Source organism: Xenopus laevis, chromosome 6S (assembly GCF_017654675.1).
Source record: "Xenopus laevis strain J_2021 chromosome 6S, Xenopus_laevis_v10.1, whole genome shotgun sequence".
Classification (NCBI taxonomy): domain Eukaryota; kingdom Metazoa; phylum Chordata; class Amphibia; order Anura; family Pipidae; genus Xenopus; species Xenopus laevis.
This window is the reverse complement of record NC_054382.1, coordinates 6,942,084-6,958,981: the sequence shown is the minus strand read 5'-3', so window position 1 is coordinate 6,958,981 and position 16,898 is coordinate 6,942,084. Positions and strand designations below refer to the sequence as shown.

The following is a 16,898-nucleotide window of genomic DNA, read 5'->3' as shown; positions in this document are numbered from 1 at the left end:
GATGGTGCCTATAGTAACAGTAGATAATAGTCTCTGGGAAGGGAGTGTGACTGTGGGATAGCAGGTATAGTAGGGAGAGATAGTGTCTATAGTAACAGTGGATAATAGTCTCTTGGAAGGGAGTGTGACTGTGGGATAGCAGGTATAGTAGGGAGAGATGGTGCCTATAGTAACAGTGGGATAATAGTCTCTGGGAAGGGAGTGTGACTGTGGGATAGCAGGTATAGTAGGGAGAGATGGTGCCTATAGTAACAGTAGATAATAGTCTCTGGGAAGGGAGTGTGACTGTGGGATAGCAGGTATAGTAGGGAGAGATGGTGTCTATAGTAACAGTGGATAATAGTCTCTTGGAAGGGAGTGTGACTGTGGGATAGCAGGTATAGTAGGGAGAGATGGTGCCTATAGTAACAGTAGATAATAGTCTCTGGGAAGGGAGTGTGACTGTGGGATAGCAGGTATAGTAGGGAGAGATGGTGTCTATAGTAACAGTGGATAATAGTCTCTTGGAAGGGAGTGTGACTGTGGGATAGCAGGTATAGTAGGGAGAGATGGTGCCTATAGTAACAGTGGATAATAGTCTCTGGGAAGGGAGTGTGACTGTGGGATAGCAGGTATAGCAGGGAGAGATGGTGCCTATAGTAACAGTGGGATAATAGTCTCTGGGAAGGGAGTGTGACTGTGGGATAGCAGGTATAGTAGGGAGAGATGGTGCCTATAGTAACAGTGGGATAATAGCCTCTGGGAAGGGAGTGTGACTGTGGGATAGCAGGTATAGTAGGGAGAGATGGTGCCTATAGTAACAGTGGATAATAGTCTCTGGGAAGGGAGTGTGAATGTGGGATAGCAGGTATAGTAGGGAGAGATGGTGCCTAGAGTATCAGTGGATAATAGTCTCTGGGAAGGGAGTGTGACTGTGGAATAGCAGGTATAGTAGGGAGAGATGGTGCCTATAGTAACAGTGGATAATAGTCTCTGGGAAGGGAGTGTGACTGTGGGATAACAGGTATAGTAGGGAGAGATGGTGCCTATAGTAACTGTGGATAATAGTCTCTGGGAAGGGAGTGTGACTGTGGGATAGCAGGTATAGTAGGGAGAGATGGTGTCTATAGTAACAGTGGGATAATAGTCTCTGGGAAGGGAGTGTGACTGTGGGATAGCAGGTATAGTAGGGAGAGATGGTGCCTATAGTAACAGTGGGATAATAGTCTCTGGTAAGGGAGTGTGTCAGATAGCAGGTAGTAGAGAGAGATGGTGCCTATAGTAGTAGTGAGAAAGACAGCACCTGGATTGCAGCATAACTATGGGACAGATAGAGTAAAAAATAGAGGAGACTTACACCATCCTATGAAGAGGAACACCCATTTCCTAAGTTTGTCCGTTGAGTATGTCATCACTATAGCTGTGTGTAGGTAACATCCTTCCACAAACATCCAGAAGAAGTTGGTCACCACAAAGTAATTGTAAATAGTTGTGATACACCGACACCAGACCTGGGAATTGGAGAAACACAAGCAGTTGTAGAACTGTTCTGACACCATACAAAATGCTGCCCATACAATACTTGCATTGGGGACACCCAGATACATCTACTTAACGGGAATAACTGGGATTTATGATTATGTAAACATATTAAAATAGACACAAAGGAAAATCTTTGCACAATCAGCACATGAGTACAATCCCATCTAAATACAAGAACCGCGATGTAGAGCCAAATAAGCTTATTTTTCCCAATCCAAATGTGCATTTGCTGCTGATTAAGAAATGTGCAGTAAGTAAAATCTCCTCCGTTCCCGACCATATAAACATCGACATGACCGGCTCCCAAGGACCCGGCTGATTGTTATAATATTCTCTAGAACTGGCCCTGCAGCAGTAAAAAGAATTAGGGATGTAATTATCCCAAATTTGTGCTTCCTACGGACACAATGATGTCTCAGTAGTTATGTAAATAAACCTGCAAGGGATTAGCGGCTGCCAATGATCCTCACCTTCGTTTAATTAGGGAAATTATCTAACGAATGCAGCAAGGCAAGGAGCATGAATACTGTATAACTGTATCTGGGCTCATCAGATAGTAATGGATACTTCTTGGTTTAGAGGAACTATACAGCAGCAAACTATAGGCATGTCCTACATAAGGTAGAGCTCCCTGGAGTAGTTGGTGTATTCTGAAATAAACGATGTTCCTTTAGCTCCTTGCACTGGGTTGGGGGCTAAAATACAGTAAGTCCTGATGGAATAAGAAAGTGCCGACAGCAGATAAAAACGAAGACTCTGCTCTCTATAACTTTACCTCGTTGCTTTCATGAATGTTATGGTCAATCATCTGCAGCAGGAACCACATGATGTTCCTCAGGATGAAAGTAGTGATTAAATTCCAGTGGATAATGTTCCGAAGGCATCTTATACTCCTACGGGAACGAAGCAAGGAGAACCAGTCAGTGGATTATCCGGTTCAGCCAAAATGAGGTCGGCGGGGTGCGGGAACATCACATAGGCCCATAGAAATGAGGAGACATAATTGGCTTCTTGACAAAAATAAGTCAAGTTTTGCAATACAGGGACTGGAGATATCTAGAGAATATCCTTAAAAAGCTACAATACTTTCAAATTATCCTTAAAGGAGAAGGAAAGGTTAAAATTAAGTAAGCTTTATCAGAAAGATCTATATAAATACACCAGTAAACCCTCAAAGTAATGCTGCTCTGAGTCCTCTGTCAAAAGAAACAGCACATTTCTTTCCTTCTATTGTGTACTCATGGGCTTCTGTATCAGACTTCCTGTTTTCAGCTTAAACCTCCAGGGCTAGGGCTTGAGCATGCTCAGTTTGCTCCTCTCTACCCCTCCCTGATTTAATCTGAGCCCAGAGCTCTGATTGAGTAGCAATAACGCTAAATTTGTAGCCTTACAGAGCATTTCTTTTTTAGATGGGGTCAGTGACCCCCATTTGAATGCTGGAAAGAGTCAGAAGAAGAAGGCAAATAATTCAAAAACTATAAAAAAAGAAAAACATGAAGGCCAATTGAAACGTTGCATAGAACTGGGCACTTTATAACATACTAAAAATTAAGTCAAAGGTTAACCACCCCTTTTATAACTGTGATCATAATGGAATATCTATGTTGGCTTAGTTTTATTGTACAGGTATAGTAAACCCATTATCCAGAAAACAATAAGAAACCTTTCTCAAAATCTTTCCTAAGCAGAAGAACATCAGAGCAGCCTCTTTCTTTCTCCTGACAACTTCTTCCTTGACTACTTGCTGGTCAGACTGGTGGGAAAATTCATTCATATTAACAGTACATGTATCCTTTAATATCTTTTAAAAATAAATAAATAATGAATGTACAGTGCTTAGAATAGCCCCCTCATCAATTTTACATGAACTTATTTGAAAGGTTTATTCATCCTTTAAGATATTTTAATGAAAGGAAAGTTATATCTACTGTATATATATATATATATATATATATATATATATATATATATATATATATATATCCAACTCATATCAGTCCCTTCATTTTATCTACGGAATTGATAGCCGTCACCATAGTGTGGTATTTCATGAAATGCTGGCTCGGCACAAAGTAGCACTTACCTCAAACACAGAAAGAGCAAGAAAGCGATAACGAGAGCCAAGATGGAGATGCAGTGCCCCAGGTAGTTTATGATGAGAGCAATCTTGTAATGAAGGGCGTACTTCCTCTAGGGAGAAGAGAAGAACGTGATTATATTATCAAGGGCTGGGCTATAATGTTACAGAGGGTTTAATCTGTTTAGGAACAGTAATCACCTTCATAGACTGCAGGATAATCTCATAAGAACAGTCCAATTTATTTTGGTTGGAGTATAATTTATGGACAAGAAAAGTCATAATCTGACCAGCCCATACTATAAATGGCTTCATATGATGTTATACTGAAAACTCAGGATGTTTTGCTCTAAGGACCAAAGTAATAGTATTTTGTTGACAAATACAAATATATTTTCCAGATCGCAGAGGGATACTGTATGTCACAATAAAAAAGTGTTTACTGATCGATCTTTCTCTCTCTATCATCCATCCATCCCCCCTCTCTCTCTCCATCCATCTATCCCTCTCTTTCTCTCCATCCATCTCTCTCTCTCTATCTCTATCTCTCTCTATTGATCTCTCTATCCATCCATCCATCCATCCATTGCTCTCTCTCTCTATCATCCATCCATCCCCCTTCTCTCTCTCTCCATCCATATATCCCTCTCTTTCTCTCCATCTCTCTCTATCTCTCTCTCTATCGATCTCTCCATCCATCCATCCATCCATCCATTGCGCTCTCTCTCTTCATCCATCCATCTATCCCTCTCTTTCTCTCCATCCATCTCTCTCTATATCTCTCTCTCTATCTCTCTCTCTCTATCTCTCTCTCTCTCTATCGATCTCTCTATCCATCCATCCATTGCTCTCTCTCTCTATCATCCATCCATCCCCCTTCTCTCTCTCTCCATCCATCTATCCCTCTCTTTCTCTCCATCCATCTCTCTCTATCTCTCTCTCTATCTCTGTCTCTCTAATCCAAAAAATGGATGTCGGCGTCAAAAACGAGACGCCAGCGCCATTTTGCAAATTTCTCGCCGTTTCACGAATTTCTATAATTTTTTGTCGAAGCGAAAAGGTGCAAATTCGCCCATCACTAATGTTGAGAGAGGAATAGTGAAGATAAACTTGATTATTTCAGAAAAGCTACAGAATCTTTAATTTATTATATTAAGAAAGTTCCTTATTTCAGCGTGATGAAGCTTATATTATATTTTAATTTTCACAATAGTTCCACGTTTTTACCCCTCTTTTCATTTCCTTTATTCCATCGGCAGCCCAGAAAAGACATCAGTGCGTTTATTTAGCAGAGAAATACAGCAAACAAATACCTGTCTGTCAAAGCCGAATCACAACAGCACATTGTATATAAACGGCAATCATCGTCCCTTCTATTTGCTGTATTTACACAACACGACTGCTGAACTGTTTGACATTCTTGCCAACATTATCCATCACTACCGGCTCTCCTGCCCTTACAGCAGTGGGGGGAAGACTGGGCTACCAAGTAATTTTAAAAATGTTAAAATTTGGATTATTCCATTATAGTGGAGTTTATGGTTTCCAGATAACGGATCCCACATCCGTATCATGTTTCATTAAATCATTTCCACCACTAAGGAAAATGGTCCAATCTCATCAGGATTAAACCGTAGAGCCTTCTCATCTGATTTGTGTACTTTAATTTCCCCATTATTCTATCAAGCGTTGGACAATGGCACGTGATTATTCATGATTATAAATAAAGCAGGGCTGCTATGTGCCTTGGAACACAGACGTAGGCTCATCCCCAAGAATCCATTCATATAAATATCATAAATAAATAGAAATATCATTCCCTGTGATCATTGACCTCTTAAGACCAAAGCTTCTTCAAGTGGGATTGTTTGGACCCCGGGACAACCAGCTGCTTTTATTCCTTGGTCACTTAGAATATTTATATATATTTATGTTGTCATCTGGTACTTTGTCCCAGCTGTCAGTCACCCGAAATAAAATCACTGGAAGATAGCTCATAGTACAAGTTGATCCAGGGACTGGTCCCATTGCATCTTGGAGTCAGGGAGGAATCTTTCCCCATGAGGCAAATTGGAGAGACTTCAAATGGGGTTTTCACCTTCCTCTGGATGAACTGGCAGTTAGGCAGGTTATGTATAGACTTAAAATACACTTAAAGGGATTCTGTCATGATTTTTATGACAGTGTACACTGCAAATAATTCACTCTACAATATAAAATGTCATTCCTGAATCAACAAGTGTATTTAGTTGTAATATTGGTGTGTAGGTGCATCTCAGGTCATTTTGCCTGGTCATGTGATTTCAGAAAGAGCCAGCACTTTAGGATGGAACTGCTTTCTGGCAGCCTGTTGTTTCTCCTACTCAATGTAACTGAATGTGTCTCAGTGGGACCTGGATTTTACTATTGAGTGCTGTTCTTAGATCTACCAGGCAGCTGTTATCTTGTGTTAGGGAGCTGCTATCTGGTTACCTTCCCATTGTTCTGTTGTTCGGCTGCTGGGAGGGGGGGGGGAGAGGGGTTTTATCACTCCAACTTGCAGTACAGCAGTAAAGAGTGACCGAAGTTTATCAGAGTTTATCAAGTCACATGACTGGGGGCAGCTGGGAAACTGACAATATGTCTAGCCCCATGTCAGATTTCAAAATTAAATATAAAAAAATCTGTATGTGCTTGTGAGTAATGGATTTCAGTGCAGAATTCTGCTGGAGCAGCACTATTAACTGTGTTTTGAAAAAAACATGTTTTCCCATGACAGTATCCCTTTAAAAGGACAAACTTGATGGACGTGTGTCTTTTTTCAACCTAACTTACTATGTTACTTTGTTACAATGTAGAGACTTCAGGGGAGATTTTATAAATTATGTTAGGGGCAGATTTATCAAGGGTCGAAGTTAAAAAAACGTCGAACTTCAAATTCAAAAAGATCAATCAAATAGAGGTCGAAGGTTTTTGGGAGTCGAAGTCGTCCGTATTCGGCCTACTTCGAATCGTACGATCGAAGTAGAATAGCGCCTTCGATCTACTTCGATTCAAAGTTTTTCCCAAAAAAACCTTTGATTGACCAATTGACTCCAAATAGGTTCTAGGAGGTCCCCCATAGGCTAAAACAGCAATTCGGCAGGTTTTAGATGGAGAATGGTCAAAGTCACATTTTTAGAGACAGGCCATGATACATTTTTATATTCGAATTTTCGAATAAAGCCGAAGTACCTTATTATCCAGAATGGGCACACACTGAGAGTAATTCATCCAGGACGCCCAGGTTCCATTCTCAAAGCATTCTCTGTAGACGTTTCCTAAAAAATTAAAACACACCACAAGTTATACCACGTGGAAGCAGGTCTCAACGATGCTAAAGGGTAACTAAAACTCAAGCAATGGCACATGTGTAGCACTACAGTATGCAGTATAATGAATGCTCCTCGATTCTGATTCAAAAGCCGACTATTAACTATTAAACTTGGGGGCTGATTTATTAAATCACGTCTTTGTCGGGTCAGGCTTTTTGACACCAAAAATCCGAAACGGGGAAAAATGCAGCTTTTCCATGATTTATTATGTGCAATAAGACTGAATATGAAAATACTCCGGCTAAAACCACCTGTGGAAATCAAGTACAGGTATGGGATTTGTCAACCGGAAACCCATTATCCAGAAAGCTTCGAATTACGGAAAGGCCCTCTCCCATAGACTCCATTATAATCAAATAATAAACGTTTTTATAATGATTTCCTTTTTCTGTGTAATAATAAAACAGTAACTTGTACTTGATCCCAACTAAGATATAATTAATCCTTATTGGAATCAAAATCAGCCTATTGGGTTTATTTCATGTTTATATGATTTTCTAGTAGACTTAAGTTATGAAGATCCCAATTATGGAAAGATCCGTTATCCGTAAAACCCCAGGTCCCGAGCATTCTGGATAACAGGTCCTACACCTGTAGAAGTCAATGGCAGATGTCCCTTTTACAACCGGAAGATCTTTCTTTGATTCTTGGTTTTCAGGTGTTTTTGACGATGCCTTTTGTGCAACAATACAAAATAGTTGTAGCTAGTGATGGGCAAATTTGGGGCGGAAAAAATTTGCGAAACGGGGAATTCCCCGCGAATTCGCGCCTGGCAAATAAATTCGCCCATCACTAGTTGTAGCTACTGTGCAACAAGTCAAAAAAGCTGCCGTTTTCGCAACTTTTCTGCAACTTTTCCCGTTTCTGCTTTTTCAGTTCTGATGTTTTAATAGATTTCAAGACATTCGTGGTTTTAGAAAAAGTGAATTAAGTCGTTGTTTCAAAAACTTTGAAATCTTTTGACAATTGAAAAAATTAAAAAAAAACATTAAAAAAACATTAATTTAAATACTGTATGTAAAACAAATATGTAAATAAAAAGTAATATATATTTGATTTTTTTAAACAAAAAAATTCATTCATTTCATTCATACATGTTTTTAATTGAAATTTTTACTTTTTAAATGTAATTTACATTATTATTATTAACATTTATTTATATAGCGCAGCGCTGTATATTTAGGTACGTAAATATTCTTACTTAACAAGATGTAAATAAGAAAAAAAATTTTTTTTAAAGGGAACCTGTTACCCCCAAAAAAACTGTATAAAAAAAGTCCTTTTCAAATGAAATATGAAACTCAAATTCTTTTTTTTAATTATAAAATCCATACCTGTTATAAACGTGTTTAAAAGTCTCAGCTGTCAATCATATATTTTCTGCCCCTCCTCTATGCCTTAGGCATAGAGGCGGAGCAGTCAATTACTTTCACTTTCCATTCTGCACATTCTAAATGTCTTGCACTTCTCACACGCCCCTTCCCTCCTCAGCATCTAATTGTGTAGCCAGTACATGGGCTTGGGTATTAACTGTAACATTCTTGTGCATAAACAAGAATTTGGCATGATTTAAAGCTTGTTTTAATAACAATGTCCACAAAATGGTGGATTCCTGCTTGATGTGATTTTAGATTTCAAGATTAAAATAAACAAGATTGAAACAACTTATATTGTATGAGATATGTTTATTTTGCTCGACCAAGATCCTAAAATACGATTCGGAATTATTTTTTAGGGTGAGAGGTCCCCTTTAAATACGAGATTAAACTTTTGGATATCTACCGTTAGAGGCCACAGTTTATTAACGAAAAAAAGTGCCTGAAAAAATATTCCTGTATTAGACCAATGTCATCTGTAAAACTCATGCACACTCTTTTTCACCACCAACAAAAGTAAAAGAAAATAAACAAAATACATTTTATAGATTTCTCCCCAAAAAAATGCAAAACTACATTAGATCTCTGTGATTGAAAATAAAACCCAGACAAATGTGTTTCTAGTCCCTTTTCTATGAGAATATCCAGAAAGCATATGAATTCCTTTCTAGCCCCACAACGATGCCGCCTGTGGGTTTGCTAATATCCCCCTAATCCATCAGGTCCGAAAACCCAACTATATTCATGCAGAATGATGACTTGATGAAGTGAACATTAAGGGGCAGATTTATCAAAGGTTGAGGTGAAAATTCTAATTAAAAAAATTTGAATTTCGAGCTAAATTTTGTGTTCTTCAACTAGGGAATAGTCCAAATTCGATTAAAAATTGAAAAAAAAATCGTAATTTGAATATCCAAATTTATCATGTACTGTCTCTTTAAAAATTCAACTTCGACCATTTGCCATCTAAAACCTGCCGAATTTCTGTTTTAGCCTATGGGGGCCTTCCTAGAACCTATTTGGAGTCAATTGGTAGACTTTGAAAAATCAAAGGTTTTTTTTTTTTTAAAATGCTTAGATTCGTACTATTCGAAAGCACTATTACTTTGATTTGTACAATTTAAATTCAGAAGAATTTGAACGGACTATTCACCTGCAAAAAATTTACAATTTTTTCAAATAAATTTCAGTTAGACTTTTTGAATTCGAATTTCGAAGTTTTTCAAGTTCGAAATTCGACCCTTGATAAATGTGCCTCTAATAGGAATTATTTAAAGGCCTGATGTTTTCAGGGCAATTGGTAAACAAAGTAAATAATGGGAAAGGGATCTGTTAAAAGGGATACTGCATCAGTTAGTGCTGCTCCAGCAGAATTCTGCACTGCAATCAGTTTCTCAAAAGAGCAAACAGTTTTTTTTATATTTAATTTTGAAATCTGACATGGGGCTAGACATATTGTCAGTTTCCCAGCTGCCCTTAGTCATGTGACTTGTGCTCTGATAAACTTCAGTCACTCTTTACTGCTGTAATGCAAGTTGTGAAATCACCCCCTCCCTTCCCCCCAGAAAATTAACAACAGACCAATGGGAAGGTAACCAGATAGCAGCTCCCTAACACAAGATAACAGCTGCCTAAGAACAGCACTCAATAGTGAAATCCAGGTCCCATTGAGACACATTCAGTTACATTGAGTAGGAGAAACAATAGCCTGCCAGAAAGCATTTCCATAGTGCAGTACTGGCTCTATCTGAAAGCACATGACCAGGAAAATGACCTGAGATGCACCTACACACCAATATTACAACTAAAAAAAATACACTTGCTGGTTCAGGAATGAAATTTTATATTGTAGAGTGAATTATTTGCAGTGTAAACAGTGTAGTTTGGAAATAAAAACTACGCTAGACAGAATTCCAAAAGCAAAGAATTCTATTACCAGAACTAGCAGGAAAACGGAGTTGTTATTTTTATTATCTTGAAATCTTACATGTTTCTTGGAAAGTACAGTAAGAGAAAAACACTTAAAATTGCAAAATACTCCTATTTTTACCTGAACCAGATACACGGGGCTTGTATTAATAAGAGGGAATTCTACCTCCTGCTTAAACCGCTTGTATAACTGAACTCCTCCTTATGTGTAAGCCTGAGCCATGGACTGGATGAGGAATGGACTCAGGCACGTTTCAGGGGCTGCTGCCGCCTGAGGCAGCAGCCCTAATGCCGCCCCTCCTCCTGCTCCGCTCTTCTAACTACCAGCGTCGGAGCGGGTGGAGGAGGGGCCGCATCGCTAGTGCAGTGAGCGCTATTGCGCTCGCTGCGCTAGAAGAGCCGAATTTCCGTTTTAAAAAATGGAAATTCGGCTCTTAAAGTTACCAGAGGCGGCTTTTTGCCGCCCCTGGTAACTGGCCGCTCCGTGCCGCCTGAGGCAAGATTCTCACCTTGCCTCATGGCCGGAGCGGCCCTGAATGGACTTTATTGGAGTCAATACGATTTGTAGGCTCTGTTGGGTTATGTTGGTTCTGAAGGGACCCATTATTATTTTGCTTTTGTTTACTGGGTGCCAGTTATGTTGTTCCTTTCTATACTTTATACAATTTATTGTTAGATTTAATTGTGTATGTTGCTAAATTATTTTATTTCTTATTGGGGCTTCCCTAAGTGTGTTTCAAAAAAACCACTAGTGGATAAAAAAGGTAAGAAAATGGATAAACATCAGAAAAATATCAATCTGCGCGACTGCAAATTCCTCATTTTCATAATCTCGAGCTCCCCTAAATAATTGGCAGAATGTTCTCATGCGGCAGAGAGAAGTAATAGGATTAGCAAAACGGATGACTAGTGATGAGCGAATCTGTCCCATTTCGCCTCGCTGAAAAATTTGTGAAACTCCGAAAAAAATCTCGAAATGGCAAAAAATTTGTGAAACTATTTGAAGTCAATGGGCGTCAAAATTATTTCCATGTGCGTCAATTTTTACACGCGCAACTCTTTTATCCAAATGCATTATAGTCAAGGGGCATCAATTTTTTTTTTAAATGAAACAATTATTCAGCGCCTAACTTGTTTTGACGCAGCTAATTTTTCCGTGGTGAAATTTTCATGAAGTTTCATGAAAACATTTGCAGGTGGCGAAGTGTGGAAATTCGCCTCGAATCCATACCTGACGATTAAATTCGGTCATCACTACACAGGGACTTTAAGTTCTAAAAAGTGGTTATTTTCCTTTTTTTTCTATTTATACGTGGAAATTTCCCAACAGTATCTTCCATTTCTTTTGCTTTTTTGTAACACTCATTCTCCGCTCTGTCATCTTTGTTTGGAATCAAATATTTCTCAAGCAGATACTTTGCTTTAAAACATTCCATTCATCTCCCCGAGCTGCAAGCATGAAAACTTGCTGTTTTTGTTCCTTGAGTTTGAGCATAAAAATGTCTCATTTTAGCGTAGGGCGTCTTTAAGCTACAAGCTAAATTCCAGGTTTGAAGAATTCTTTTATCTGGGAAAGCCGAGGCAGGGTTGATGCTGAGACACAGAAAGCTTGGCGTTCCGGCAACTACAAGCAGTTTCATCTTTGAATGTTCTGAAAGAACGTAAAGAATCTCCAAGAATCTTCTTGTTAGTGATTTCAGCGTTTTTGTAACTGAGGGGGGCAGCAGGGTGCAGATTGCTGGGGATTCGGTTGCCTTGATGTCTGGTTTAAAGTGTTCATTATTTTATCAATGACTGTATAAATGCAAAAAAATACTTACTCTGCACTCACACACCTAGGGTTTATTTATCAAAGTCCGAATTTATCTCAATATTTTCTACTACAAACTTGGGTTTTTAACACTTATTTATTATTATTACATCATATCAGATTTTCAAGATTTTTCTGGATTTTTCCATCTGATTTTCACAGAATTTTCACCGGAAAACTTCGGGGTATTGCACGAAACCCAGCGCACATCAAAAAATCATTGGGACTTCTCCCATTGACTTATATGCAACCTCGACAGGTATGAGATGCCGGGTTTTCAGATTCAGACTTTTCCATCCTTAGGATTTAATAAATTCCAAAAGATTTGTGATTTTTTTAAAAGTCACATGACTGGGGGCACCTGGGAAACTGACAATATGCCTAGCCCCATGTCAGATTTCAAAATTAAATGTAAAAAAATCTGTTTTGAAAAATGGATTTCAGTGCAGAATTCTGCTGGAAAATCACTATTAACTGATGCATTTCGGAAAGAACATGGTTTCCCATGACAGTATTCCTTTAATTCAAAGGTGAACAACCCCTTTAAGTATGGCTTTTTATGTTGAACACAGGAGTGGCTTCCTCCATTCCCTTCTCAGAAACATTTCTATAATAAATTGAAAAGTTTGAATGTTACTAGTAATAATATATTGTGTTGACGGAATTTTCAACAACGCAATGTTTTTTCACACTGGAACAGACAATGTGTTTTTTGTTTCTTCAGCTGTGGAAAAGTCAATTTGTTCCAAGACTTGTTACTGAGAACTTCCGATGGTTTGTGTAATTAGCAACCTGCTCGTTCCGCAAACAAACCCAGCAGAGCAAGGAGACAATAACCCAGCGAGGGTGTGTGCGCCTATCACTGGGGCAGTTTGATCTTCGCCGACACGCTCTGCTGCGTTGGACGATGCACTTACGCCAAAGAAGACATTGATGCAGAACTTGCCAGAACATTCCGTGTTCTTTGAGAGCTCAGCGCACTGACCCACTGATCTCCTAAATGTCATTGTGTGCGAGCAGCCTGTTCAGAACTCAGATTGTTTGTGTGTGTTTCCAACAAACAACATCTTGTGATAATACTAAGATGACAGCTCTGTTGCAATGCATCTGCTAAGATCCAAAGGGCTCAGCCAATGGGTGCATGAAGTGTGTCCTTCTACTTTAATATTGGGTCATCATCCAAAATAATGCATGAGAGAGTAAACAATTCTTTGCTCCTATGACTATACATCAGGTCCGGACTGAGAACTAAAATAGGCCCTGGCATTTCAGGTACACAAAGGCCTGCTATACATGAGTTTGCTGTTATTGACATCAAGAACAAGAAGAACCTTAATTGCACCAGCCAACTAATCAGCTTCTGCAATTCAGGAGAGCCGGCGGCTCTTAGAACTTTGTATTGTAGGATACCAGGCAATGCATGGACAGTTAGTGGCTCAGCTGACCTGACAGGTTTAATATTTAGTACCCAATAATACTACAGAGATTGTGGGTTGTATAATGTATAGTGCCCCTCCACCAATGCTATGGGAGATCTTGGGAGGTATAGGTGGAAGGTACCCCCAAATGCTATTGAGAGTCTGGAAGGTATAATGTATAATGCCCCCCACTGATGTTATTGAGATCTTGGGAGGTACAAGTGGATAGTACCCACAAATGATACATGGGGATAGTACCTACCGATGCTAATAAAAGCCTGAAAGTTGGATAGCATTTTAAGCACTGGCGTAGAGGCAAGGTACCAGTCCCTCTCTGCTGATTTTCTTTTATAGTTGTGTTTGATTTTAGGTTTTTAAAATAGTGGGTCTTAAAGAGTACCTTAAAGTACCTAAATAAAATATATTCCATAATGGTGACTAATTATAGGCTTACAATCTATTCCACAACTTACACGGATGCTCCCTGGAATGTAAATTATCTCTGGGACGAGAGATTAGGGATTCGGCCTAACACTGAATCAAATCCAAACCCTCGTGCAGTGCCGGATACATGGGCGGAAAAACCCAATGTACGCAAAAAATTTTCAATTAGATACAGTTTAGATTTGGTTCGAACAGGCTCTTGGATTCTGCCTAAATGAAATCTTGCTAGAAGTAGCTAAGATTCAGCGGAATCTTGACCCAAATCCAGGACTCAGGGCATCCCAATCAGTTATAGACTAAGTTTAGTCACGTTACTGTCCACGTTACTTTCCACAAGGAAGCACTAATGAGCTTCATACAGTTCTAGGAGGAAAACATTCTTACTGGTATATATATATATATTTCTCAGGGTAAATCCAGGGAGCCTTCAGAAACAGAAGTCACCTTGTTGATACATTTCCATGTACCGTGACTTCTAACACCCCTTTGCCTACAGCTAGGGAAGGTTCCCTTTACACATGTCTACAAAAGGGGCCCAAGGCAGGAGATACAGGGAGCCTGATGGCCTCACAGCTTCACCTAGGGCTTCAGGACTGCAGCCTTGAGGGCATTGGCACTCACAAACCCTTTGAAAAAAAAAAGTAAAAGGTGCAGATGACATACAAATGGGGCATAGTAAATAAATGAAAATCTCTTTGCCCAGCCAGAAGGTGGAACAAAAGAAGTCAAAGTGGTTAACAGTCAAAAGTGCAACGTGCCATCAGAACACTTGAGAGCCATCCTTCTTAGTGTGGTTTGCAAACTCATCCTAGGTTGCCAATCCAGGGGCACAGCATGCCTTGGGCTTCATAACCACTAGAGAATCAAGTGTGCTTATTCTTGAGGAAGTCCCCTAAGAACAGATACTACACTTGATCTTGGCCAACAGGATCTTGGCCATACATACGGTATATACCCTCAAACTTGAGGTGGATCCAAGAGACTAATAAAGATCATCCCCATCACTTCCTTATATACACTAGGGGACTGGAACATGGTCCTCTCTGTGACATGAAGCAAAGATACTGGCAGGACATAACATCATGAACAGGGTTGCTGTAAGCTCTTCTGCTACTACAAATGAATATGTAGTTATTAATTATTATTAGTTTATACTCCTACATGTGATTTTTTTCCCATATAACATTGATACAAGTTGAATTGATTTTGAAAGAACCATAAAAATATAAAAAATTACATCTACCTAACCTGATATATATAAACTCTATATTTTCAGCATGTGCCAGATCTTCTACATGTCACCAAGTGCGATGCTGGAAGCGGATATGGTTCTCTATTAATAGCAGCAAAGAAAATATTAGTCTACGTGCCATCTCTTTGTGATCAAACTATGAACTCGGGCACTGGAATACCTGCCGTGGTCTGTTGAGCTGTGAAAATGCAGCACGGACTGTCCTTCTGCCAAGAGCAACATGAAATTCTCGGCTCACTGGTGTGTTTTCAGGAGAACAATAAGGGATAAAAGAGAAAAAGGGGACATGATATGAGGGCACAGCATTAGCTCCGCAGCATCTGCTCTTTGGCACACGCTCTGCTAGTTAATACTGGCGGCGCCTTATCTGACACAATGTTGTTATCACTGGTGACACGGTGGCAGCTCTCCTGGGCATACTTCAGGTTTTCACTAAAACCGAGGCAAAAGATATTCTTGAGAAATGATGATGATGACTGTGCAACTCAACCAGGCTTGCATTGGGTCCCAGCCTTTCATTTTGCATTTTCTGCAACTAATTCAGAGCTGTCTTTAGAGGGCCCAAATAAAGGAGAGGGCTCTGAGCAGTACAGGGGACAGAAGGAATGGTAGCAACTGTAGAACAACATGGAAACTGTAGGGTAACATGGTAACATGGGAGGAGTAACGTTATTTTTATCATTGTTAATATACTTTCAGCACTGGCCTAGAGCTACTGACTATGGGGATTGTCTTAGAGCTACTGACTATGGGAATTTTCCTAGAGCTGCTGACTATGGGAATTGTCCTAGAGCTGCTGACTATGGGAATTGCCCTAAAGCTGCTATGGGAATTGTTCTAGAGCTACTGACTATGGGAATTGTCATAGAGATGCTGACTATGGGAATTGTCCTAGAGCTGCTATGTGAATTGTTCTAGAGCTACTAACTATGGGAATTGTCCTAGAGCTGCTGACTATGGGAATTGTCCTAAAGCTGCTGACTATGGGGATTGTCCCTAGAGCTACTGACTATGGGGATTGTCCTAGAGCTACTGACTATGGGAATTGTAACAGAGCTGCTGACTATGGGAATTGTCCTAGAGCTACTGACTATGGGAATTGTCCTAGAGCTGCTGACTATTTGAATTGTCCTAAAGCTGCTGACTATGGGGATTGTCCTAGAGCTACTGACTATGGGGATTGTCCTAGAGCTACTGACTATGGGGATTGTCCCTAGAGCTACTGACTATGGGGATTGTCCTAGAGCTACTGACTATGGGAATTGTAACAGAGCTGCTGACTATGGGAATTGTCCTAGAGCTACTGACTATGGGAATTGTCCTAGAGCTGCTGACTATTTGAATTTTCCTAAAGCTGCTGACTATGGGGATTGTCCTAGAGCTACTGACTATGGGAATTGTCCTAGAGCTGCTGACTATGGGGATTGTCCTAGAGCTACTGACTATGGGAATTGTCCTAGAGCTGCTGACTATGGGAATTGTCCTAGAGCTACTGACTATGGGAATTGTCCTAGAGCTGCTGACTGGGAATTGTACTAAAGCTGCTGACTATGGGAATTGTCCTAGAGCTGCTGACTATGGGAATTGTCCTAGAGCTGCTGACTATGGGAATTTTTCTAGAGTTGCTGACTATGGGAATTGTCCTAGAGCTATTGGCTGTGGGAAGTGACAGAGAGCTGCTGAGTGTGGGAAGTGACACGGATTTAGCTATTCAGTTG

At 39.8% G+C, this 16,898-nt stretch overlaps 1 protein-coding gene across 2 annotated transcripts in view; it reads right to left on the bottom strand.

The window, feature by feature from the left end:
* Positions 1–16,898, bottom strand: part of crhr2.S (corticotropin releasing hormone receptor 2 S homeolog) — a 147,178-nt gene that overhangs the window by 14,592 nt on the left and 115,688 nt on the right. For both annotated transcript variants that reach the window (XM_018268553.2, NM_001085831.1), the window contains 4 exon segments: positions 6,812–6,897; positions 3,605–3,711; positions 2,297–2,414; positions 1,337–1,490 (listed from right to left, as the gene is read on the bottom strand). In XM_018268553.2, the coding sequence (XP_018124042.2) occupies positions 1,337–1,490; positions 2,297–2,414; positions 3,605–3,711; positions 6,812–6,897 (465 nt within the window).